This window comes from Heptranchias perlo, chromosome 13 (genome assembly GCF_035084215.1).
Source record: "Heptranchias perlo isolate sHepPer1 chromosome 13, sHepPer1.hap1, whole genome shotgun sequence".
NCBI lineage: Eukaryota > Metazoa > Chordata > Chondrichthyes > Hexanchiformes > Hexanchidae > Heptranchias > Heptranchias perlo.
The window spans coordinates 719,026-746,742 of NC_090337.1; the positions used below are offsets into that span (position 1 = coordinate 719,026).

At 50.5% G+C, this 27,717-nt stretch overlaps 1 protein-coding gene across 5 annotated transcripts in view; it reads right to left on the minus strand.

The window, feature by feature from the left end:
- The window catches only part of masp1 (MBL associated serine protease 1), a 409,480-nt gene that overhangs the window by 168,623 nt on the left and 213,140 nt on the right, over positions 1–27,717 (minus strand). For 4 of the 5 annotated variants that reach the window (XR_010965392.1, XM_067994819.1, XM_067994820.1 and 1 more), the window contains exons 9-10: positions 17,581–17,718; positions 15,132–15,206 (exon numbers count right to left, since the gene is read on the minus strand). Coding sequence is in view for 4 of the 5 variants with exons in the window: in XM_067994819.1 (XP_067850920.1) it covers positions 15,132–15,206; positions 17,581–17,718 (213 nt within the window). In the remaining variant the exon portion in view is untranslated. Of the gene's footprint in view, positions 1–15,131; positions 15,207–17,580; positions 17,719–24,633; positions 25,302–27,717 lie in introns of those variants that run through there. The other variant, XM_067994821.1, reaches the window with a different exon arrangement.

Below are 27,717 nucleotides of genomic sequence, written 5' to 3' on the forward strand. Positions count from 1 at the left end.
GTCGCTGTCAAAGTCACCACTGCCCTCAACAACTTCTCCTCCGCATCCTTCCAGGGTGCCACCGGGGATATCGCCGATGTCTCTCAGTCGTCTGCGCAGAAGAGCCCTGCAAATACACCGACACCCATTCTGCAGTGACACAATGGGTGGCATCAGTGGTGGGTCCTCATAGTGATCCTCAGGAGCGGGCATTATTGCACAGACCAGACAGGATTCGCGAAGACATGGCAGTAGTGGTGCCAATATAATATGTAATGTGAGTTGGTCAGAAATTCAATATATGTAACACCCTTGACAAACCCTCAAACACCCTTGTGCATCCCCTTCATGCTCACGACACGTTTGCCTTACGCTTCCTACTGCACATATGTGATGCATGCCCTGTGGCTGCAGCACAGGTAGTGGCAGGTTGAGTGAGGCTGGCCGTGAGGGAGATGCACGAGAGGGTGAGTATGGGATAGAGCCATGAGATTGTATGAGGATTGGGTTGCGTGTTAGTGGCGGGGTGAGTACTGGCGAGGTGAGTAGGTGCAGGTAAGATGAGGATAGGGTTTGAGTGGGTGTGAGGGGTGATGTGACAGAGTAGTGTTGGCAGTGCCGAAGGAGATGTGGGGTGGGGGCAGTGATGTGGCAGACGGAGTGTAGGGGAAAGACTACGTGTACTCACCGTGGCTGACCTACTTAGGTCATTGGAGCGCCTCCTGCACTGTATGCAGGTGGGCGATATGTTGGTGGTCCAGGTGACCTCCTCTGCCACCTCGAGCCAGGCCTTCCTGGTGGCAGAGGCAGGCCGCTTCCTCCCGCCCGCCGGCTGGAAGATCTCTGTCCTCCCCCTCCTCCTCACCCCATGTATTGATACCTGGAGTGAGGCATCATTAAACTGGGAGCAGCCTTCCCCCTGGGCTGCTCCATGCTGTAATTTTTCCTATTTGTTGCAGCATCTGTCAGTGGAGGACTGCCCCTTTAAATAGAGCTCCTCCAGCTGACAGATCTTACTGTGCATGCGCAGCCCGCCCGACGCGCAGATCAGCAGTGGGGAACCCGGAGGAGCAGGTAAGTGGATCCAATTAGTGGTTTGCCTGCTACGATCGCGCGGGCAACCCACTAATTTCACCGGGCGCGTTACCCACGTTACCAATAGCCCCCCCGCCGAGAACCCGCAGCACTGGTAAAATCGGGCCCAAAGTGTCTGCAAAGGGATATTGAGAGGTTAAGCGAATGGGCAAAAATTTGGCAGATGGAATATAATGTGGGAAAATGTGAAGTCATCCACTTTGGGAGGAAAAATAAAAAAGCAAAATATTATTTGAATGGAGAAATATTACAAAATGCTGCGGTACAGAGGGATCTGGGTGTCCTCGTACGTGAAACACAAAAAGTCAACATACAGGTGCAGCAGATATTCTGGAAGGCAAATGGAATATTGGTCTTTATTTCTCGGAGGATGGAGTATAAGCAGGGAAGTCATGCTACAACTGTACAGGGTGCTGGTGAGACCACACCTGGAGTACTGCGAACAGTTCTGGTGCCCTTATTTAAGGAAGGACATACTTGCATTAGAGGCAGTTCAGAGAAGGTTCACTAGGTTGATTCCGGGTATGGAAGGGTCGTCTTATGAGGAAAGATTGAACAGGTTGGGTCTATACTCATTGGAGTTTAGAAGAATGAGAGGAGATCTTATTGAAACATACAAGATTCTGAGGGGACTCAATAGGGTAGATGCTGAGAGGATGTTACCCCTCATGGGGGAATCTAAAACTAGGGGGCATAGTCTCAGGATAAGGGGTCGCCCGTTTAAGACGTAAATAAGGAGGAATTTCTTCTCCCAGAGGGTCGTGAATCTTTGGAATTCTTTACCCCAAAAAGCTGTGGAGGCCGAGTCATTGAATACATTCAAGGCTGAGTTAGACAAATTTTTGATCAGCGAGGGAGTCAAAGGATATGGGGAAAGGGCGGGAAAGTGGAGTTGAGGTAAAAATCAGATCAGGCATCATCTCATTAAATGGCGGAGCAGGCTCGAGGGGCCGAATGGCCTACTCCTGCTCCTATCTCTTATGGTCTTAGGGATGAGGGACTTTAGTTATGTGGAGAGACTGGAGAAGCTCCAGTCTCTCCACATAACTTAGAATAGAGAAGGTTAAGAGGAGATTTGATCGAGGTGTTCAAAATCATGAAGGGTTTTGACTGAGTAAATAAGGAGAAACTGTTTCCAGTGGCAGGAGGGTCGGTAACCAGAGGACACAGATTTAAGGTGATTGGCAAAAGACCAGAGGTGACATGAGGAAACGTTTTTTAACGCAGCGAGTTGTTATGATCTGGAATTCACTGCCTGAAAGAGTGGTGAAAGCAGGTTCAATAATAACGTTCAAAACGGAATTGGAGAAATGCTTGACGGGGAAAAATTTACAGGGCTATGAGGGCAGTGGGGCTAATTGGATAGCACTTTCAAAGAGCTGACACAGGCACGATGGGCTGAATGGCCTCCTCCTGTGCTATACCTACTGTGATACATTGATGTACTGATACCTGATGCACATGCTCCATTCATTCAAACCAATGTACAATGCATGGAGGGGAGCGTACAATCCTCGGTGAGTTGTGGATGCTCAGTCGAGTATATTCAAGGCTGAGATGGATCAATTTTTGGACTCTAGAGGAAAACCCTAAACATTCACTCCCTTCACCACCGGCGCACTGTGGCTGCAGTGTGTACCATCCACAGGATGCACTGCAGCAACTCGCCAAGGCTTCTTCGACAGCACCTCCCAAACCCACGACCTCTACCACCTGCTTTTATTTCATGAATTTAGATTTGAGGTTAGGATCAGATCAGCCATGATCTTATTGAATGGCGGAGCAGGCTCGAGGGGCCGATTGGCCTACTCCTGCTCCTATTTCTTATGTTCTAATATACTGATACCTGGTGACCAGGCAGGACAGCCATGTAAAGGATTTCCTGATAATGGGTCAAACAGAGAGTTTGTCTCCTTTTAATATTGAAATACTCGGATCATCCCCACCGCTCCCCATCCCCACCGCTCCCTATTCCCCACCGCTCCCCATCCTCACCGCTCCCCATCCTCACCGCTTCCCATCCCCACCGCTCCCTATTCCCCACCGCTCCCCATCCTCACCACTCCCCATCCTCACCGCTTCCCATCCTCACCGCTCCCTATTCCCCACCGCTCCCCATCCTCACCGCTCCCCATCCTCACCGCTTCCCATCCTCACCGCTCCCTATTCCCCACCGCTCCCCATCCCCACCGCTCCCCATCCTCACCGCTCCCCATCCTCACCGCTTCCCATCCCCACCGCTCCCTATTCCCCACCGCTCCCCATCCCCACCGCTCCCCATCCCCACCGCTCCCCATCCCCACCGCTCCCCATCCCCACCGCTCCCTATTCCCCACCGCTCCCCAGCCCCACCGCTCCCCATCCCCACCGCTCCCCATCCCCACCGCACCCCATCCCCACTGCTCCCCATCCTCACCGCTCCCTATTCCCCACTGCTCCCTATTCCCCACCGCTCCTAATCCCCACTGCTCCCCATCCCCACCGCTCCCCATCCCCACTGCTCCCCATCCCCACCGCACCCCATCCCCACCGCTCCCCATCCCCACCGCTCCCCATCCTCACCGCTCCCTATTCCCCACTGCTCCCTATTCCCCACCGCTCCCCATCCCCACTGCTCCCCATCCCCACTGCTCCCCATCCCCACCGCTCCCTATTCCCACTGTTCCCTATTCCCACCGCTCCCTATTCCCACTGCTCCCCATCCCCACTGCTCCCTATTCCCCACTGCTCCCTATTCCCCACCGCTCCCCATCCCCACCGCTCCCTATTCCCACTGCTCCCTATTCCCCACCGCTCCCTATTCCCACTGCTCCCTATTCCACACCGCTCCCTATTCCCACTGTTCCCTATTCCCACTGCTCCCTATTCCCCACCGCTCCCTATTCCCCACCACTCCCTATTCCCACTGTTCCCTATTCCCACTGCTCCTTATTCCCCACTGCTCCCTATTCCCACTGTTCCCTATTCCCACTGTTCCCTATTCCCACCGCTCCCTATTCCCACTGTTCCCTATTACCACTGTTCCCTATTCCCCACCGCTCCCTATTCCCACTGTTCCCTATTCCCACTGCTCCCTATTCCCCACCGCTCCCTATTCCCACTGCTCCCTATTCCCACTGTTCCCTATTCCCACTGTTCCCTATTCCCCACCGCTCCCTATTCCCACTGCTCCCTATTCCCCACTGCTCCCTATTCCCCACTACTCCCTATTCCCACTGTTCCCTATTCCCACTGTTCCCTATTCCCACTGCTCCCTATTCCCCACCGCTCCCTATTCCCACTGCTCCCTATTCCCCACTGCTCCCGATTCCCCACTACTCCCTATTCCCACTGTTCCCTATTCCCACTGTTCCCTATTCCCACTGCTCCCTATTCCCACTGCTCCCTATTCCCCACTACTCCCTATTCCCACTGTTCCCTATTCCCACTGCTCCCTATTCCCCACCGCTCCCTATTCCCACTGCTCCCTATTCCCACTGTTCCCTATTCCCACTGTTCCCTATTCCCCACCGCTCCCTATTCCCACTGCTCCCTATTCCCCACTGCTCCCTATTCCCCACTACTCCCTATTCCCACTGTTCCCTATTCCCACTGTTCCCTATTCCCACTGCTCCCTATTCCCCACCGCTCCCTATTCCCACTGCTCCCTATTCCCCACTGCTCCCGATTCCCCACTACTCCCTATTCCCACTGTTCCCTATTCCCACTGTTCCCTATTCCCACTGCTCCCTATTCCCCACTGCTCCCGATTCCCCACTACTCCCTATTCCCACTGTTCCCTATTCCCACTGCTCCCTATTCCCCACTGCTCCCTATTCCCCACTACTCCCTATTCCCACTGTTCCCTATTCCCACTGTTCCCTATTCTCACTGCTGCTCTCAGCCTGCTCCGAGCGGACGTACAGCTGCTTGGGATTGGACCTCCATTGGATTACTCCATGCTGCGGGGGGGGGGGCCTATAATCTGCCTCTGAGCCACATGGGTTGATGTGTATTTCCCTCCGCACTTCCCTTGCTCCAGAGGAGAGTCTTCCTTGCTCTCGTGCACTCATCACTATTCCTCTCTGAACCCCCTCTCCTGACTCGTTCTGTGGTGCAGTTTCATGGGCCCTCTAATAACTCACCCAAGTGGCCATGCTACATGGTGGCAGGGAGCCATCGAAGCTATTCCTCCATGGTGGCATCGCTTCCCTCACCTGATATCCGGATACACACGAACTTCCCAGCAGGAGTCACTGGACAGTGATCAACAACAACAACTTGCATTTATTTTGCGCCTTTAACGTAGTGAAACGGCCCAGGGCGTTTCACAGGAGCAATTATCAAATAAAATCTAACACTAAGCCCCATAAGGAGATATTAGGACAGGTGACCAAAAGCTTGGTCAAAGAGGTAGATTTTAAGGAGCGTCTTGAAGGAGGAGAGAGAGGCAGAGAGGGGGAGAGGTTCAGGGAGGGAATTCCAGAGCTTAGGGCCCCAGGCAGCTGAAGGCACGGCCGCCAATGGTGGAGCGATGGGAATCGGGGATGTGCAAGAGGCCAGAATTGGAGGAGCGCAGAGATCTCAGAGGGTTGTAGGGCTAGAAGAGGTTACAGAGACAGGGAGGGGTGGGGCCATGGAGGGATTTGAAAACAAGGATGAGAATTTTAAAATCGAGGCGTTGCCATTGTAGGTCAGCGAGCACAGGGGGTGATGGGTGAACGGGACTTGGTGTGAGTTAGGATACGGGCAGCAGAGTTTTGGATGAGTTCAAGTTTATGGAGGGTGGAAGATGGGAGGCCGGCCAGGAGAGCATTGGAATAGTCGAGTCTGGAGGTAACAAAGGCATGGATGAGGGTTTCAGCAACAGATGAGCTGAGGCGGGGCGGAGACGGGCGATGTTACGGAGGTGGAAGTAGGTGGTCTTGGTGATGGAGCGGATATGCCACACCGCCTGAGGAAGGGGAAAGCCCCCGAAAGCTTGTGGGATTAAAAATAAAATCGTTGGACTATAACTTGGTGTTGTAAAATTGTTTACGAATATTTTTAAGGCTGAGTTAGACAGATTCCTGATTAACAAGGGAGTTAAAGGTCATAGTAGGTCGACGGGAAAGTAGGATTGAGGTCACAATCACATCAGCCATGATCTTATCAAATGGCAGAGCAGGCTCGAGGGGCCGAATGGCCTACTCCTGCTCTTAACGAGCGACCACAACATGGTTGAATTCCATATCCAATTAGAGGGTGAGAAGGTTGATTCTCAAACAAGCGTACTGAGCTTGAATAAGGATTTCCACATCGTTCACCTGAGGAAGGAGGTAGCCTCCGAAAGCTTGTGAATTTAAAATAAAATTGCTGGACTATAACTTGGTGTTGTAAAATTGTTTACAATTGAATAAAGGAGACTATGATGGTATGAGAGCGGAATTGATTAAAGTGGACTGGGAAAATAGATTAAAGGGTAAGACGGTACATGAGCAGTGGTGTTCATTTAGGGAGTTATTTTACAACTTTCAAAATAAATATATTCCACTGAGGAAAAAAGGGTGTAAAAGAAATGACAGCCATCCGTGGCTAAGTAAAGAAATCAAGGATAGTATCCGACTAAAAACAAGGACATATAAGGTAGCCAAACTTAGTGGGAGGATAGAAGATTGGGAATTCTTCAAAAGACAGCAAAAAGTAACTAAAGGATTGATTAAGAAAGGGAAGTTAGATTATGAAAAGAAATTAGCAAAAAATATAAAAACAGATAGCAAGAGTTTCTATAGTTATATAAAAAGAAAAAGGGTGGCTAAGGCAAACATAGGTCCCTTAGAGGATGAGACTGGGAAATTAATGGTGGGAAACATGGAGATGGCAAAAATGCTGAACAAATATTTTGTTTCAGTCTTTACAGTAGAGGACACTAAGAATATCCCAACACTGGACAAACAGGGGACTCTCGGGGGGGAGGAGCTAAATACGATTAAAATCACTCAGGAGATGGTACTCAGTAAAATAATGGGACTCAAGGCGGATAAATCCCCTGGACCTGATGGCTTCCATCCTAGGGTCTTGAGGGAAGTGGCAGTAGGGATTGTGGATGCTTTGGTGATAGTTTTCCAAAATTCCCTGGACTCAGGAGAGGTCCCGGCAGATTGGAAAACTGCTAATGTAACACCGTTATTTAAAAAGGGTAGTAGGCAGAAGGCTGGAAATTATAGGCCAGTTAGCTTAACATCTGTGGTGGGTAAAATTTTGGAGTCTATTATTAAGGAGACAGTAACGGAACATTTAGATAAGCATAATTTAATAGGACAAAGTCAGCATGGCTTTATGAAGGGGAAGTCATGTCTGACAAATTTGCTTGAGTTCTTCGAGGATATAACGTATAGGGTGGATAAAGGGGAACCAGTGGACGTAGTGTATTTAGACTTCCAGAAGGCATTCGACAAGGTGCCACATAAAAGATTATTACTTAAGATAAAAAATCACGGGATTGGGGGTAATATTCTGGCATGGGTGGAGGATTGGTTATCGAACAGGAAGCAGAGTGTTGGGATAAATGGTTCATTTTCGGACTGGCAACCAGTAACCAGTGGTGTTCCACAGGGGTCGGTGCTGGGTCCCCAACTCTTTACAATCTATATTAACGATTTGGAGGAGGGGACCGAGTGCAACATATCAAAATTTGCAGATGATACAAAGATGGGAGGGAAAGTAGAGAGTGAGGAGGACATAAAAAACCTGCAAGGGGATATAGACAGGCTGGGTGAGTGGGCGGAGATTTGGCAGATGCAATATAATATTGGAAAATGTGAGGTTATGCACTTTGGCAGGAAAAATCAGAGAGCAAGTTATTTTCTTAATGGCGAGAGACTGGAAAGTACTGCAGTACAAAGGGATCTGGGGGTCCTAGTGCAAGAAAATCAAAAAGTTGGTATGCAGGTGCAGCAGGTGATCAAGAAAGCCAACGGAATGTTGGCTTTTATTGCTAGGGGGATAGAATATAAAAACAAGGAGGTATTGCTGCAGTTATATAAGGTATTGGTGAGACCGCACCTGGAATACTGCATACAGTTTTGGTCTCCATACTTAAGAAAAGACATACTTGCTCTCGAGGCAGTACAAAGAAGGTTCACTCGGTTAATCCCGGGGATGAGGGGGCGGACATATGAGGAGAGGTTGAGTAGATTGGGACTCTACTCATTGGAGTTCAGAAGAATGAGAGGCGATCTTATTGAAACATATAAGATTGTGAAGGGTCTTGATCGGGTGGATGCAGTAAGGATGTTCCCAAAGATGGGTGAAACTAGAACTAGGGGGCATAATCTTAGAATAAGGGGCTGCTCTTTCAAAACTGAGATGAGGAGAAACTTCTTCACTCAGAGGATAGTGGGTCTGTGGAATTTGCTGCCCCAGGAAGCTGTGGAAGCTACATCATTAGATAAATTTAAAACAGAAATAGACAGTTTCCTAGAAGTAAAGGGAATTAGGGGTTATGGGGAGTGAGCAGGAAATTGGACATGAAGCTGAGTTCGGATCGGTCAATGCCCTGTGGGTGGCGGAGAGGGCCCAGGGGCTATGTGGCCGGGTCCTGCTCCGACTTCTTGTGTTCTTTAGATTTGTGGTTGGGATCAGATCAGCCATGATCTTATTGAATGGCGGAGCAGGCTCGAGGGGCCGATTGGCCTACTCCTGCTCCAATTTCTTATGTTCTTATGTTCTTATGTTAATTCGTATGTTCGTATGTAAAAATTGGCCGTGTGGTTGATAGTGAGGAGGAAAGCTGTAGACTGCAGGAAGATATCAATGGACTGGTCAGGTGGGCAGAAAAGTGGCAAAATGGAATTCAATCCGGAGAAGTGTGAGGTAATGCATTTGGGAAGGGCAAACAAGGCAAGGGAGTACACAATAAATGGGAGGATACTGAGAGGTGTAGAGGAAGTGAGGGACCTTGGAGTGCATGTCCACAGATCCCTGAAGGTAGCAGGACAGGTAGATAAGGTGGTTAAAAAGGCATACGGGATACTTTCCTTTATTAGCCGAGGCATAGAATATAAGAGCAGGGATGTTATGCTGGAACTGTATAAAACACTGGTTAGGCCACAGCTTGAGTACTGTGTACAGTTCTGGTCACCACATTACAGGAAAGATGTGATTGCACTAGAGAGGGTGCAGAGGAGATTTACGAGGATGTTGCCAGGACTGGAGAATTTTAGCTATGAGGAAAGATTGGATAGGCTGGGGTTGTTTTCTTTCGAACAGAGGAGGCTGAGGGGAGATTTAATTGAGGCGTATAAAATTATGAGGGGCCTAGATAGAGTGTATAGGGAGGAGCTATTTCCCTTAGCAGAGGGGTCAATAACCAGGGGCAGAGATTTAAAGTGATTGGTAGAAGGATTAGAGAGGAGTTGAGGAGAAATGTTTTTCACCCAGAGGGTGGTGGGGGTCTGGAACTCAATGCCTGAAAGGGTGGGAGAGGCAGAAACCCTCAACTCATTTAAAAAGTACCTGGATGTGCACCTGAAGTGCCGAAACCCACAGGGCCACGGACCAAGTGCGGGAAATTGGCATTAAGATGAAAAGCAATTTTTCGGCCGGCACAGACACGATGGGTCGAATGTAACCTGGAGGGGAACGTGCAGGTGGTGTTGTTCCCATGTACCTGCTGCTCTTGTCCTTCTAGGTGGTAGAGGTCGTGGGTTTGGGAGGTGCTGTCGAAGAAGCCTTGGCGAGTTGCTGCAGTGCATCCTGTGGATGGTACACACTGCAGCCACTGTGCGCCGGTGGTGAAGGGAGTGAATGTTTAGGGTGGTGGATGGGGTGCCAATCAAGCGGGCTGCTTTGTCCTGGATGGTGTCGAGCTTCTTGAGTGTTGTTGGAGCTGCACTCATCCAGGCAAGTGGAGAGTATTCCATCACACTCCTGACTTGTGCCTTGTAGATGGTGGAAAGGCTTTGGGGAGTCAGGAGGTGAGTCACTCGCTGCAGAATATCCAGCCCCTGACCTGCTCTTATAGCCACAGTATTTATGTGCTTGGTCCAGTTCAGTTTCTGGTCAATGGTGACCCCCAGGATGTTGATGATGGGGGATTCGGCGATGGTAATGCCGTTGAATGTCAAGGGGAGGTGGTTAGATTCTCTCTTGTTGGAGATGGTCATTGCTTGGCACTAAATAAGAACATAAGAACATAAGAAATAGGAGCAGGAGTAGGCCAATCGGCCCCTCGAGCCTGCTCCACAATTCAATAAGATCATGGCTGATCTGATCCTAACCTCAAATTTAAATTCATGTCCAATTTCCTGCCCGCTCCCCGTAACCCCTAATTCCCTTTACTTCTAGGAAACTGTCTATTTCTGTTTTAAATTTATTTAATGATGTAGCTTCCACAGCTTCCTGGGGCAGCAAATTCCACAGACCTACTACCCTCTGAGTGAAGAACTTTCTCCTCATCTCAGTTTTGAAAGAGCAGCCCCTTATTCTAAGATTATGCCCCCTCGTTCTAGTTTCACCCATCCTTGGGAACATCCTTACCGCATCCACCCGATCAAGCCCCTTCACAATCTTATATGTTTCAATAAGATCGCCTCTCATTCTTCTGAACTCCAATGAGTAGAGTCCCAATCCACTCAACCTCTCCTCATGTATCTGCCCCCTCATCCCCGGGATTAACCGAGTGAACATTCTTTGTACTGCCTCGAGAGCAAGTATGTCTTTTCTTAAGTATGGACACCAAAACTGTATGCAGTATTCCAGGTGCGGTCTCACCAATACCTTATATAACTGCAGCAATACCTCCCTGTTTTTATATTCTATCCCCCTAGCAATAAAAGCCAACATTCCGTTGGCCTTCTTGATCACCTGCTGCACCTGCATACTAACTTTTTGATTTTCTTGCACTATGACCCCCAGATCCCTTTGTACTGCAGTACTTTCCAGTTTCTCGCCATTAAGATAATAACTTGCTCTCTGATTTTTCCTGCCAAAATGCAAAACCTCACATTTTCCAACATTGTATTGCACCTGCCAAATCTCCGCCCACTCACCCAGCCTGTCTATATCCCCTTGTAGGTTTTTTATGTCCTCCTCACTCTCTACTTTCCCTCCTCCAAATCATTAATATAGATTGTAAAGAGTTGGGGTCCCAGCATCGACCCCTGCGGAACACCACTGGCTACTGGTTGCCAGTCCGAGAATGAACCATTTATCCCAACTCTCTGCTTCCTGTTAGATAACCAATCCTCCACCCATGCCAGAATATTACCCCCAATCCAGTGATTCTTTATCTTGAGCAATAATCTTTTATGTGGCACCTTGTCGAATGCCTTCTGGAAGTCTAAATACACTATGTCCACTGGTTCCCCTTTATCCACCCTGTACGTTATGTCCTCAAAGAACTCAAGCAAATTTGTCAGACATGACTTTCCCTTCATAAAGCCATGCTGACTTTGTCCTATTAAATTATGTTTATCCAAATGTTCCGCTACTGTCTCCTTAATAATAGACTCCAAAATTTTACCCACCACAGATGTTAGGCTAACTGGTCTATAATTTCAAGCCTTCTGCCTACTACCCTTTTTAAATAAGGGTGTTACATTAGCAGTTTTCCAATCTGCCGGGACCTTTGCCGAGTCCAGAGAATTTTGGAAAATTATTACCAAAGCATCCACAATCCCCACTGCCACTTCCCTCAAGACCCTGGGATGTAAGCCATCAGGTCCAGGGGATTTATCCGCCTTGAGTCCCATTAATTTACTGAGTACCAATTCCTTAGTGATTTTAATCGTATTAAGCTCCTCCCTCACGAGAGCCCCCTGTTTGTCCAGTGTTGGGATATTCTTAGTGTCCTCTACCGTAAAGACCGAAACAAAATATTTGTTCAGCATTTTTGCCATCTCCATGTTTCCCACCATTAATTTCCCGGTCTCATCCTCTAAAGGACCTACGTTTGCCTTAGCCACCCTTTTTCTTTTTATATAACTGTAGAAACTCTTGCTATCTGTTTTTATATTTTTTGCTAATTTATTTTCATAATCTATCTTCCCTTTCTTAATCAATCCTTTAGTTACTTTTTGCTGTCTTTTGAAGACTTCCCAATCTTCTATCCTCCCACTATGTTTGGCTACCTTATATGTCCTTGTTTTTAGTTGGATACTATGCTTAATTTCTTTACTTGGCCACGGATGGCTGTCATTTCTTTTACACCCTTTTTTCCTCAGTGGAATATTTTTTATTTGCAAGTTGTAAAATAACTCCTTGAATGAACACCACTGTTCATGTACCGTCTTACCCTTTAATCTATTTTCCCAGTCCACTTTAATCAATTCCGCTCTCATACCATCATAGTCTCCTTTATTCAAGCTCAGTACGCTTGTTTGAGAACCAACCTTCTCACCCTCTAATTGGATATGGAATGTAACCATGTTATGGTCACTTATTCCAAGGGGATCCTTAACTACGACATTATTAATTAATCCTGGCTCATTACACCGGACCAGGTCCAAAGTTGCCTGCCCCCTTGTAGGATCAGTTACATACTGCTCAAGAAATCCATCCCTAATACACTCAATAAACTCTTCCTCAAGTCTGCCCTGCCAATTTGATTTGTCCAGTTAATATGATAGTTAAAATCCCCCATAATTATAGCTGTTCCCTTATTACATGCCCCGACTATTTCCTGATTAATACTTCTTCCAGCAGAGTTGCAACTATTAGGAGGCCTATATACTATGCCCATGAGTGTTTTTTTCCCCTTATTATTCCTTATCTTTACCCAAACTGTTTCATTATCCTGATCCTTTGTCCCAATATCATTTCTCTGTATTACAGTGATTCCTTCCCTTATTAACATAGCCACCCCACCTCCCCTTCCTTCCTGCCTGTCCTTCCTGATTGTTAAATACCCTGGCATATTTAATTCCCAGTCGTTGTCACCCTGCAGCCATGTTTCTGTAATGGCCACAAGATCATACCCATGCACAGTTATTTGTGCCGTTAACTCGTCCATTTTGTTACGAATGCTACGTGCATTCAGATAAAGAACTTTCAAATATGTTTTGTGACACTTAGTTCCTGCTTTTTCCTTTTTTTAACACTTTACCTTTTACTCCATACCTTCTGTCCCTTCCTGATACGCTTTCCTCTGTCTCCCTGCTCAGGTTCCCAACCCCCTGCCACAGCTTTGATGCTGGGTTAATCGCCTTACGCCTTCTAGTTTTCATTTTATCTGTAGTGCCTAAAGTACACTTTCTTTCCGCTGCTCTACGCTTTTCCCTTTCACTTGTTCTTGAACAACTGTTTGTACTATTTGTATTGTAGATTTCCCCTGGGTCTTCCCCTCTCTTGCTGCTCTCAACTTTACTCCCTTCTGACTCCCCGCTCAGGTTCCCAACCCCCTGCCACTCTAGTTTAAACCTTCCCCAACAGCACTAGCAAACACCCCCGCGAGGACATTAGTCCCGGTCCTGCTCGGGTGCAACCCGTCCCGCTTGTACAGGTCCCACCTTCCCCAGAACCGGTCCCAATGTCCCAGAATCTAAATCCCTCCCTCTACACCATCCCTGCAGCCACGCATTCATCCTGTCTATTCTCCTGTTCCTATACTCACTAGCACGTGGCTCCGGTAGTAATCCTGAGATCACTACCTTTGAGGTCCTGCTTTTTAATTTATCTCCTAACTCCTTAAATTCACCTTGCAGGACCTCATCCCTTTTTTTACCTATGTCGTTGGTACCAATATGGACCACGACTACTGGCTGTTCACCCTCTCCCTCCAGAATGCCCTGAAGCCGCTCCGTGACATCCTTGACCCTAGCACCAGGGAGGCAACATACCATCCTGGAGTCACGTTTGCGGCCGCAGAAACGCCTATCTGTTCCCCTTACAATTGAATCCCCTATCACTATAGCCCTGCCACTCTTCTTCCTCCCCTCCTGTGCAGCAGAGCCACCCGTGGTGCCCCGAACCTGGCTCTTGCTGCTTTCCCCTGATAAGCCATCTCCCCCAACAGTATCCAAAGCAGAATATCTGTTTGAGAGGGAGATGGCCCCAGGGGTCTCCTGCTCTACCTGCCTGGTCCTTTTACTCTGCCTGGCGGTCACCCATTTCCTTTCTTCCTGCGTATTCTTTACCTGCGGTGTGACCACCTCACTGAACGTGCTATCCACGACAGTCTCAGCATCACGGATGCTCCACAGTGAACCCACCCGCAGCTCCAGCTCTGAAAGACGGTAAATATAAAATCATCACGAATAAATCCAATAAGGAATTCAGGAGAAACTTCTTTACCCAAAGAGTGGTTAGAATGTGGAACTCGCTACCAGAAGGAGTAGTTGAGGTGAATAGTGTAGATGCATTTCAGGGGAAGCTCGATAAACACGTGAGGTAGAAAGGAATAGAAGGATATGTTGATCGGGTGAGATGAGGTGGGGAGGGAGGAGGCTCATGTGGAGCATAAATGCCAGTGTGGACCAGTTGGGCCGAATGGCCTGTTACTGTGCTGTAGTTTCAATGTAACTCGATGTAAATCATCCCTGGTACCATTCTGACAAATCTCCTCTTCAAGGCCTTGACATCTTTTCTAAAGTGTGGTGCTTAGAATTGGCCACAATACTTCAGCCGGAGCCGAACCAGTGAATTATGAAGGTTTAGCATAACTTCTTTGCTCTTGTACTCTATGCCTCTATTTCTAAAGCCCAGGATCCCGTGTGCTTTTTAACAGCCTGCTCAACTCCTGAGCCTGAAGATTTTATATTATTTTACAAGTGGGGCTTCCAATTGATTAGTTCAGATACTTGTCAATTCCTGGCCCCAAGTCAACTAACTGACTGAACAGAGCCTGTACTCAAGACTCATGGCACCTTTGGTTCTTTAGCCAATCACCTCAAATCTATGTCCTCTGGTTCTTGACCCTTCCGCCAATGGGAACAATTTCTCTCTATCTACTCTTAGAAAATATCTAATATTTTGAACATTTTTACCATTAACCTGTCAAAGGGCAGTGTACGGGCAACATTTAGAACAGCAGCAGAGAGTGAGCCCAGACCAGCGAGAAACCGCGCCCCAAAATCTGCATTCCAGTAATGAGGCCTTACCTGGCTGACAGGTGGGCAGGTCGGTTCCTAGTTCATCATTGACCCAAAACCCATTCTCCATACAGGTGTATGTACCTGGCAAAGAACAGATTATTCCAGTTAAAGTAAAGAAGGTAGAAAAAGGAGATGTATAGAAATACGATTCTGATTGAAAGGGCACAACTTTGAGGAACATGACCAGAAACTTAACTGGACCAGCCACATAAATACTGTGGCTACAAGAGCAGGTCAGAGGCTGGGTATTCTGTGGCGAGTGACTCACCTCCTGACTCCCCAAAGCCTTTCCACCATCTACAAGGCACAAGTCAGGAGTGTGATGGAATACTCTCCACTTGCCTGGATGAGTGCAGCTCCACCAACACTCAAGAAGCTCGACACCATCCAAGATAAAGCAGCCCGCTTGATTGGCACCCCATCCACCACCCTAAACATTCACTCCCTTCACCACCGGCGCACAGTGGCTGCAGTGTGCACCATCCACAGGATGCACTGCAGCAACTCGCCAAGGCTTCTTCGACAGCACCTCCCAAACCCGCGACCTCTACCACCTAGAAGGACAAGGGCAGCAGGCACATGGGAACAACACCACCTGCACGTTCCCCTCCAAGTCACACACCATCCCGATTTGGAAATATATCGCCGTTCCTTCATCGTCGCTGGGTCAAAATGAGATCATGGCTGACCTGTGACCTAACTCCATATACCCGCCTTAGCCCCATATCCCTTAATACCTTTGCTTAACAAAAATCTATCAATCTCAGATTTGAAATTAACAATTGAGCATCAACTGCTGTTTGCGGAAGAGAGTTCCAAACTTCTACCACCCTTTGTGTGTAGAAGTGTTTCCGAACTTCACTCCTGAAAGTCCTGGCTCTAATTTTTAGGCTGTGTCCCCGAGTCCTGGACTCCCCAACCAGCGGAAATAGTTTCTCTCCACCTTCTCTCTAACTTCTCATTTATAGACTAACCCAATTTATTCAATCACATGTCGGATATATCGCACCCAGTCTAATCCCACTCTCCCGCTCACTCCATGTACCCTTTAATATCCCACCCAGTCTAATCCCACTCTCCCCGTACCCTTTAATATCCCACCCAGTCTAATCCCACTCTCCCCCTCACTCCCCGTACCCTTTAATATCCCACCCAGTCTAATCCCACTCTCCCCCTCACTCCCCGTACCCTTTAATATCCCACCCAGTCTAATCCCACTCTCCCCGTACCCTTTAATATCCCACCCAGTCTAATCCCACTCTCCCCCTCACTCCCCGTACCCTTTAATATCCCACCCAGTCTAATCCCACTCTCCCCCTCACTCCCCATACCCTTTAATATCCCACCCAGTCTAATCCCACTCTCCCCCTCACTCCCCATACCCTTTAATATCCCACCCGGTCTAATCCCACTCTCCCCTCACTCCCCGTCCCCTTTAATATCCCACCCAGTCTAATCCCACTCTCCCCCTCACTCCCCGTACCCTTTAATATCCCACCCGGTCTAATCCCACTCTCCCCCTCACTCCCCGTACCCTTTAATATCCCACCCAGTCTAATCCCACTCTCCCCCCACTCCCCGTACCCTGTAATATCCCACCCAGTCTAATCCCACTCTCCCCCTCACTCCCCGTACCCTTTAATATCCCACCCAGTCTAATCCCACTCTCCCCTCACTCCCCGTACCCTTTAATATCCCACCCAGTCTAATCCCACTCTCCCCCCACTCCCCGTACCCTTTAATATCCCACCCAGTCTAATCCCACTCTCCCCCTCACTCCCCATACCCTTTAATATCCCACCCAGTCTAATCCCACTCTCCCCCTCACTCCCCGTACCCTTTAATATCCCACCCAGTCTAATCCCACTCTCCCCCTCACTCCCCGTACCCTTTAATATCCCACCCAGTCTAATCCCACTCTCCCCTCACTCCCCGTACCCTTTAATATCCCACCCAGTCTAATCCCACTCTCCCCCTCACTCCCCGTACCCTTTAATATCCCCCCCAGTCTAATCCCACTCTCCCCCTCACTCTCCGTACCCTTTAATATCCCCCCCAGTCTAATCCCACTCTACCCCTCACTCCCCGTACCCTTTAATATCCCACCCAGTCTAATCCCACTCTCCCCCCACTCCCCGTACCCTTTAATATCCCACCCAGTCTAATCCTACACTCCTGGGTGGGATATTATACAGCGACACAGACCAGCATGGACCTCTTGGGCTGAATGGCCTGTTTCTGTGCTGGAACATTCCATGATTCTGGTGCTATCAATAAAATAGAGGAAGACAAAAATGATTTTGCGGGAAGAAGTTGGGAATGTGGGGTGAGAGTGGAATTACTGAGCAGGCAATTCCCTGGCCTGCGGGCCGGGTCCATGGCACCTGCTCCTTTCTAATAGGAAATGATTGGCAGGTTTGTCATCTTTCATGTGACTGAAAATTGAGACACTTACTGTTCAGTTCCGATGCCATCCGATAAAATATGGCCCGGCAGGAATAGTCGATCTGAGTCCCGAACAGTGTGAGGTTTCCCTTTGTGTGGAATGTGATGAATCCATCCTCCAGGAGTGCTGGGATCCCACAGTCGATCACTGAAAGTATAGAATGGGCATATTAAATACAGAGCAGCACCTCAAACAATCACAGCTCCCTCCGCTACTTCCTGTGCACTCGAGTAAAATTCAGCTTATTGATGACAGTATGGCCTGTTCTTCAAACCTTCCCTGTTCTCCCAGTCCCCTGCGCCCCCTCTCCTGCGCCCCCTCTCCTGCACCCCCTCTCCTTCATCCTCTCCCCTGGACCCCCTCCCCTGCGCCCCCTCCCCACACCCTCTTCTATGCTCCATCCCCTGGACCCTTTCCCCTGCGTCCCCTCTCCTGCACCCCCTCTCTGTCCCTCTCCTGCGTCCCCTCTCCCCTGCATCCCCTCCCCTGTGCCCCCTTTCCTTTATCCTCTCTGCTGCACCCCCTCCCCTGTGCTCCCTCCCCTGCACCCCCTCTCTCCTACGCTCCCTCTCTCTTGCACCCCCTCTCCCCTGCGCCCCCTCTCCCCTGCGCCCCCTCTCCCCTGCGCCCCCTCTCGCCTCTGCCCCCTCTCTCCTGCGCCCCCTCTCCCCTGCGCCCCCTCTCGCCTCTGGCCCCTCTCCCCTGCGCCCCCTCTCTCCTCTGCCCCCTCCCTGAATCTCCCTGGGGAAGATCCATGGTAGTTGGCTACTTCCTGCAAATTCAACCAAGCAGCCATTCTTCCAAAGGAAACATAACCATTGGATGTTGGTGGGAGCCCTCACACCGAATCCAAACCTGTCATCACTTCCTGCAGTAGTTACTGGAACCAAAGAGGAGCAGGGACTTCTGTCTGATTCCCCCTCTCCCCCCTTTAGCCAGACTGATATCAGCAAACCCTGCATGAAGCAGGTTTCCAATCAGGTTTTCTGGTTTGTGAGTAGATCCCAGGTTGTTGCATTAATTACCCTGTGATCTCATTGAAACAGAAAAAATTCTGAGGGGGCTTCACAGGGTAGATGCTGACAGGCACAAAATTCACTGCTTCTCTCCATGTTAGGCTGTGAATGAAGGAATATTTGCAGGGGTGTGATGGGGGTGTGAAGGGGGTGATGGGGGGTGTGATGGGGGGGGTGATGGAGGTGTGAAGGGGGTGATGAGGGGTGATGGGTGTGATGGGGGGTGTGATGGGGGTGATGGGGGGTGTGATGGGGGTGATGGGGGGTGTGATGGGGGTGATGGGGGGTGTGATGGGGGTTATGGGGGTGATGGGGGTGATGGGGGTGATGGGGGGTGAAGGGGGTGATGGGGGGGTGATGGGTGGGTGATGGGGGGTGTGATGGGGGTGATGGGGGGTGTGATGGGGGTGATGGGGGTGTGATGGGGGTGATGGGGGGTGATGTAGGTGATGGGGGGTGTGATGGGGGTGATGGGGGGTGATGGGGGGGGTGATGGGGGTGATGGGGGGTGATGTAGGTGATGGGGGGTGTGATGGGGGTGATGGGGGGTGATGGGGGGTGTGATGGGTGTGATGGGGGGGTGATGGGTGTGATGGGGGGGTGATGGGGGGTCTGATGGGGGTGATGGGGGGTGATGTAGGTGATGGGGGGTGTGATGGGGGTGATGGGGGGTGATGGGGGGTGTGATGGGGGTGATGGGGGTGATGGGGGTGATGGGGGGTGATGGGTGTGATGGGGTGGTGATGGGTGTGATGATGGGGGGTGTGATGGGGGTGATGGGGGGGTGATGGGTGTGATGATGGGGGGTGTGATGGGGGTGATGGGGGGTGTGATGGGGGTGATGGGGGTGTGATGGGGGTAATGGGGGGTGATGGGGGGTGTGATGGGGGTGTGATGGGGGTGATGGGGGTGTGATGGGGGTGATGGGGGGGTGATGGGGGTAATGGGGGGTGATGGGGGGTGTGATTGGGGGTGATGGGGGTGTGATGGGGGTGATGGGGGTGATGGGGGGTGAAGGGGGTGATGGGTGTGATGGGGGTGATGGGGGGTGTGATGGGTGTGATGATGGGGGGTGTGATGGGGGTGATGGGGGTGTGATGGGGGTGATGGGTGTGATGGAGGGTGTGATGGGGGTGATGGGGGGTGTGATGGGGGTGATGGGGGGTGTGATGGGGGTGATGGGGGGTGTGATGGGGGTGATGGGGGGTGTGATGGGGGTTATGGGGGTGATGGGGGTGTGATGGGGGTGATGGGGGTGATGGGGGGTGTGATGGGGGTGATGGGGGGTGTGATGGGGGTGATGGGGGTTATGGGGGTGATGGGGGTGTGATGGGGGTGATGGGGGTGATGGGGGGTGTGATGGGGGTGATGGGGGGTGTGATGGGGGTGATGGGGGGTGTGATGGGGGTGATGGGTGTGATGGGGGGTGATGGGGGGGTGATGGGGGTGATGGGGGGTGATGGGGGGGTGATGGGGGTGATGGGGGGTGATGTAGGTGATGGGGGGTGTGATGGGGGTGATGGGGGGTGATGGGTGTGATGGGGGGGTGATGGGGGGTCTGATGGGGGTGATGGGGGGTGATGTAGGTGATGGGGGGTGTGATGGGGGTGATGGGGGGTGTGATGGGTGTGATGGGGGGGTGATGGGTGTGATGATGGGGGGTGTGATGGGGGTGATGGGGGGTGTGATGGGGGTGATGGGGGTGATGGGGGGTGATGGGTGTGATGGGGGTGATGATGGGGGGTGTGATGGGGGTGATGGGGGGTGTGATGGGGGTGATGGGGGTGATGGGGGGTGATGGGTGTGATGGGTGTGATGATGGGGGGTGTGATGGGGGTGATGGGGGGTGTGATGGGGGTGATGGGGGGTGATGGGTGTGATGGGGGTGATGGGGGTGATGGGGGGTGATGGGTGTGATGGGGTGGTGATGGGGGGTGTGATGGGGTGATGGGGGGTGTGATGGGGGTGATGGGGGGTGTGATGGGGGTGATGGGGGGGTGATGGGTGTGATGGGGGTGATGGGGGGTGTGATGGGGGTGATGGGGGGTGTGATGGGGGTGATGGGGGGTGTGATGGGGGTGATGGGGGGGTGATGGGTGTGATGGGGGTGATGGGGGGTGTGATGGGGGTGACGGGGGGGTGATGGGTGTGATGGAGGGTGTGATGGGGGTGATGGGGGCTGTGATGGGGGTGATGGGGGGTGTGATGAGGGTGATGGGGGTGATGGGTGTGATGGAGGGTGTGATGGGGGTGATGGGGTGGTGATGGGGGGTGTGATGGGGGTGATGGGGGTGTGATGGGGGTGATGGGGGTGTGATGGGGGTGATGGGGGTGATGGGGGTGTGATGGGGGGGGTGATGGGTGTGATGGGGGGTGATGGGGGTGTGATGGGGATGATGGGGGTGTGATGGGGGTGATGGGGGGTGATGGGGGCGATGGGGGGTGATGGGTGTGATGGGTGTGATGGGGGGTGATGGGTGTGATGGGGGGTGATGGATGTGATGGGGGGTGATGGTGGAAGGGGGTGATGGTGGTGTGGGGTGATGGGGGTGATGGGTGTGTGATGGGGGGTGTGAAGGGGGTGATGGGGGTGATGGGGGGTGATGGGTATGATGGGGGTGATGGGGGGTGTGAAGGGGGTGATGGGGGGTGTGATGGGGGGTGTGATGGGGGTGATGGGGGGTGTGATGGGGGTGATGGGGGTGATGGGGGGTGTGATGGGCGTGATGGGGGGGTGATGGGGATGATGGGTATGATGGGGGTGATGGGGGGTGTGAAGGGGGTGATGGGGGGTGTGATGGGGGTGATGGGGGGTGTGATGGGGGTGATGGGTATGATGGGGGTGATGGGGGGTGTGAAGGGGGTGATGGGGGGTGTGATGGGGGTGATGGGGGGTGTGATGGGGGTGATGGGGGTGATGGGGGGTGTGATGGGGGTGATGGGGGGTGTGATTTGGGTGATGGGGGTGATGGGGGGTGTGATGGGGGTGATGGGGGGCGTGATGGGGGTGATGGGGGTGATGGGGGGTGTGATGGGGGTGATGGGGGGTGTGATGGGGGTGATGGGGGGTGTGATGGGGGTGATGGTAGTGGGGTGTGATGGGGGGTGATGGGGGTGATGGGGGTGTGATGGGGGTGATGGGGGGTGATGGGTATGATGGGGGTGATGGTGGTGGGGTGTGATGGGTGTGGGGTGATGGGGGTGAAAGTTGTTGTCCTCTCTCCGGGTATTTCAGATCAGCAGCGGGTGCAGTACATGGAAGACAAGGTATTTGGAAATGTGAAACATGCAGCGTTACCTCCTGTTACCTTGGCTAACCTGGTGAGGTCATTAAACTTCGGTCACTGAGCAGAGGGGGCAAATAACGCTGGGAGTCCACCCTGAGTGTGTGGTTTGTGAGAGGCAGGTCGTGCTGCTGGATGGGAGGGCAGTCCTGATACACCACCCAGCAGTCAACCCGCCATGAAGGAAAATCCAAGCCTGCCGGTCAACGCTCACACGAGGAATGGACACACTCGCTGCCGATTTCACCTTACGCAGTATATCGTGGCTAAGTTAGGTCTTAGCGACCAATACAGAATGAATAAAACACTCATACTGGAGAAGTGAATAACGAGATCCCTCAACCCTCCACCCATCCGTCCTGCATGTCAGCAGCGCAGTGAGTCCGTGTACGGGAGTGTGTGACGATGTTCACCATCAGGAGATCAAATCCCACCGTGGAAATTCAATAAATCTGCTGATTTGTGGGCTGTGACCAGGAAACTGACAGATTGACATAGAAACCCAACTGGTTCACTAATGTCCTTTAGAGAAGGAAACCTGCCATCCTTACCCGGTCTGGGCCTATATGTGACTCCAGTCCCACACCATCTGGTTGGCTCTTAATTCCCGTCAGGGCACAAGAACATCGAAACAGGAGAAGACCATTCAGCCATTCAATTAAATCATGGCTAATCTGTACTTTAACTCCATTTACTCACCTTGGTTCCATATCCCGATCTGGGGACAACTGGGAGTGAGCAATAAATGTAGCCAAAGGCCAGGGGATTGAGATAGACTGAGAGAATGATTACTCTCTGCCTTTGTCAGAACAATTGTAAACAATTTTACAACACCAAGTTATAGTCCAGCAATTTTATTTTAAATTCACAAGCTTTCGGAGACTTCCTCCTTCCTCAGGTAAATGTTTAGGGTCAGAACAAACTAACTCCTGCACACAATGCGATGCTGTTCCTATGCCCCTCCCTCCAGTCCAGGGACACTAAGGCTGCTTATTGTACCCGAGCTGCTGAATCAGCCAAGACTGGGGACTAAACCTGGGCTCTTCCCGCTCAGTAAGGCTCAGTACCACACTGGGAGGGGCATTTAACCCACTGCAAACGCGGTCTAAGGCCATCTTCAGAATGCTAGTGGGGTGATTCCCAGGATATATGATGATGGCATCAGTTGGGAATGTGGAATCCTGGTGGCAGCCAATTGTGGACAGGTTCTGCAGATGGACGATTGTCCTCCAATAGTGAATGGACTAACTTTCTGTTCTGGGTGATCGATTTGTCCACCCCGACCATTCAGAGATAGTGAATATATTATTGATGACATACTGCAGGCATTTGATTCACAGACACAGGACAAATGTGGAAGAATTTAATCTTCAGGCTATATCAGGACAGCAAATAACACTCCAAAAACAGTATGATTATATTACACACCAGTTAATGAACTAATTATAAAATCCACACGAGAAGATCACTTTAAACTTTGTGGCACATGTTCCCATCTCGACCAGTTCGACCAGCTGCAGATATCCAGTGTCAAACTCGATGGTCAATAAAACAGGACAGAAAGAGTGTTTCTCGTACAATGAGTGGTCTCGAAAGCAGGTACGCTCAGCCCAGGCCGAACCCTCATTGGCTTTAAGCCATAGAATCTTCGACCATTCGGCCCAGAGTGTCTCTGCCGGGACTGGGCAAGAAAATTACAAAACCAGTCCCACTCTCTCCACATAGTCCAGTATCAATCCCAAACTAATCCCACTGCTCCGCTCTCTCCACACAGTCCAGTATCAATCCCAAACTAATCCCACTGCCCCGCTCTCTCCACATAGTCCTGTATCAATCCCAAACTAATCCCACTGCCCCGCTCTCTCCCCATAGTCCTGTATCAATCCCAAACTAATCCCACTGCCCCGCTCTCTCCACATAGTCCTGTATCAATCCCAAACTAATCCCACTGCCCCACTCTCTCCCCATAGCCCTGTATCAATCCCAAACTAATCCCACTGCCCCGCTCTCTCCCCATAGTCCTGTATCAATCCCAAACTAATCCCACTGCCCCGCTCTCTCCCCATTGCCCTGTATCAATCCCAAACTAATCCCACTGCCCCGCTCTCTCCCCATAGCCCTGTATCAATCCCAAACTAATCCCACTGCCCCGCTCTCTCCCCATAGCCCTGTATCAATCCCAAACTAATCCCACTGCCCCGCACTCTCCCCATAGCCCTGTATCAATCCCCACACTAATCCCACTGCCCCGCTCTCTCCCCATAGCCCTGTATCAATCCCAAACTAATCCCACTGCCCCGCTCTCTCCCCATAGCCCTGTATCAATCCCAAACTAATCCCACTGCTCCGCTCTCTCCCCATAGCCCTGTATCAATCCCAATCTAATCCCACTGCCCCACTCTCTCCCCATAGCCCTGTATCAATCCCAAACTAATCCCACTGCCCCACTCTCTCCCCATAGCATTGTATCAATCCCAAACTAATCCCACTGCCCCACTCTCTCCCCATAGCCCTGTATCAATCCCAAACTAATCCCACTGCCCCACTCTCTCCCCACAGTCCTGTATCAATCCCAAACTAATCCCACTGCCCCGCTCTCTCCCCATAGCCCTGTATCAATCCCAAACTAATCCCACTGCCCCGCTCTCTCCCCATAGCCCTGTATCAATCCCAAATTAATCCCACTGCCCCACTCCCTCTCCATAGTCCTGTATCAATCCCAAACTAATCCCACTGCCCCGCTCTCTCCCCATAGCCCTGTATCAATCCCAAACTAATCCCACTGCCCCACTCTCTCTCCATCGCCCTGTATCAATCCCAAACTAATCCCACTGCCCCGCTCTCTCCCCATAGCACTTTCGTGGGTTCAATTCCCACTCCAGAGACTTGAGCACATAATCCATGCTGACATTTCAGTGCAGTATTGAGGGAGTGCTGCACTGTCGAAGGTACCGTCTTTCAGATGAGACGTTAAACCGAGGCCCCTTCTGCCCTCTCAGGTGGGTATTCGAAGAAGAGCAGGGGAGTTCTCCCCAGTGTCCTGGTCAATATTTATCCCTCAACCAATATCACTAAAACAGATTATCTGGTTATTATCACATTGCTGTTTGTGGGATCTTGCTGTGCGCAAATTGGCTGCCCCGTTTCCTACATTACAACAGTGACTACAGTTCAAAAGTACTTCATTGGCTGTAAAGACTTTGGGACATCCTGAGGTTGTGAAAGGCACTATGTTAATGCAAGTCGTTTATTCTTCATTTGCCCACTCACTCCCACTGGTGCTAGAATGGTCTTTACAGAAATGTTTAATTATTGCAGTTTGTTTGGATTCCCTTCCGCCTGGTGAGTTGCTGACCTCCCGTGAACGGTTCTCAACAGTTGAATCTGTCGGTAAGATTCGGGATCAGTCTTCAGTCCTTCGCCTCCGTCTCTGACTCAGTGAAGATGGAAGGACAGAGAAGTAGAGAGAGAGGAAAATTAGTAACAGACTGTCAGGAAAGATAGAAAACAGTGTGATGTAATTTAGAGCAAATATCAGGAAGAATTCATTCACTCAAAGAGTGAGAAATGTTTGGAATAATCTACACAACAAAGTTGTGGAGACAAAAACACTGGGGTTAGTCACAGAACAGTGAGCTTGGAATTAGACTGTGCCAATAATAGTGCACGGATACTAAATTAAGTCGGTCAACACCGGCATTAAAATTTGTACAAACACATTACATAATGTCCACCAACATTCGCACAGGGTAATCTCAAAGCCAATTGGATGTGACCCTAAAAGACTTCGGGTATGAGAGGAGTTAACTGGGGTCAGAGGGCAATAGAGGAGTGAGCTAGGGTTAAAGGGTAGTAGTACAGTGAGTTAGGGTCAAAGGGTACCAGAGAAGTGAGTTAGGGTCAAAGGGTACCAGTGGAATGAGCTAAGGTCAGAGGGTGCTAGTGGAGTAAGCTAGGGTCAAAGGGCATTAGAGGGCTGAGCTGGACTGAGGTTATTCGAGAGTTGACTTTCTCTGGCCCGATTGGCTATTTTTAAACCCTGACTTGCCGTATGTGCTAAACAGGAGGATTGCTGAGTCACCACTGAGCAGTTTATCAGACAGTTGGAGAATGACTGGGTTGGTACACAGCCTGGTACACAGTGCTAGTACATAGCCTAGTCCACGGTGCTAGTACACAGCCTAGTAAACAACCTAGTACACAGTGCTAGTACACAACCTAGTACACAGTGCTAGCACACAGCTGAGTACACAGTGCTAGCACACAGTCCAGTACACAGTGCTAGCACACAGTCCAGTACACAGTGGGAGCACACAGTCCAGTACACAGTGCTAGCACACAGCTGAGTACACAGTGCTAGCACACAGTCCAGTACACAGTGCTAGCACACAGTCCAGTACACAGTGGGAGCACACAGTCCAGTACACAGTGCTAGCACACAGCTGAGTACACAGTGCTAGCACACAGTCCAGTACACAGTGCTAGCACACAGTCCAGTACACAGTGCTAGCACACAGCTGAGTACACAGTGCTAGCACACAGTCCAGTACACAGTGCTAGCACACAGTCCAGTACACAGTGGGAGCACACAGTCCAGTACACAGTGGGAGCACACAGTCCAGTACACAGTGCTAGCACACAGTCCAGTACACAGTGCTAGCACACAGTCCAGTACACAGTGCTAGCACACAGTCCAGTACACAGTGCTAGCACACAGTCCAATACACAGTGGGAGCACACAGTCCAGTACACAGTGCTAGCACACAGCTGAGTACACAGTGCTAGCACACAGTCCAGTACACAGTGCTAGCACACAGTCCAGTACACAGTGCTAGCACACAGTCCAGTACACAGTGCTAGCACACAGTCCAGTACACAGTGGGAGCACACAGCCGAGTACACAGTGCTGGCACACAGTCCAGTACACAGTGCTGGCACACAGTCCAGTACACAGTGCTGGCACACAGTCCAGTACACAGTGCTGGCACACAGTCCAGTACACAGTGCTGGCACACAGTCCAGTACACAGTGCTGGCACAAAGCTTAGTACACAGTTACGATACACAGACTAATACACAGAGCTAGTACACAGCCCAGTACACAGTGCTAGCACATAACTTAATACACAGTACTCGCACACAGCCTAGTACCTAGTGCTCGCACACAGTTTAATACACAGTGTTAGTACACGGTGCTAGCACACAGCCTAGTACACAGTGATATTATACAGCCCAGTACACAGCCTAGTACACAGAGCTAGCTCTCTTCCTCATTGTGTACAGTGAATCAGGTCGAATCTGTGTGGATCAAGTGTTTAATTGTGGCTTTTACCTGCCTGAATGTAGTGGCGAGGTCAGAGATGCAACAGGATAGAATGAAAATTTGAAAAGTAATGTCAGAACAAGGATAATGTATTGGGCCCTTTAATAAATGGCAACAGATTAACACTGGTCAAAGCTCAGGAGCAAAAGCCCAGTGAGATTTTACCTGTTCCTCTCTCCTCCATTTGTTTGTCTCTACCTCACTTATCTCGCTGTTTTCTGAATTATTAACCTCTCTTTTGTTCCAAGTGCTGATCTGCTGCATATTTCCAGCATTTTCTGTTTTTATTGAATATTCTGTAAATTCCTGGTTTCATTCTCCCCTCTTCAGGTTGCTAATGGAATCAGTTCCGGGGACAATTGCAGTAAGAATGAAGCTGGAGATATCAATTACTGAACTGCTTTCCTGGGCAATTTAACTCCTGGTTCACAATCTAGGACCACACGGTCTGCATTAAATCCTGATTCAAGGCCTGACTCACCAGGCCCAGTCAATGCACATTCAGCCACTCTGCTTTTCACAGG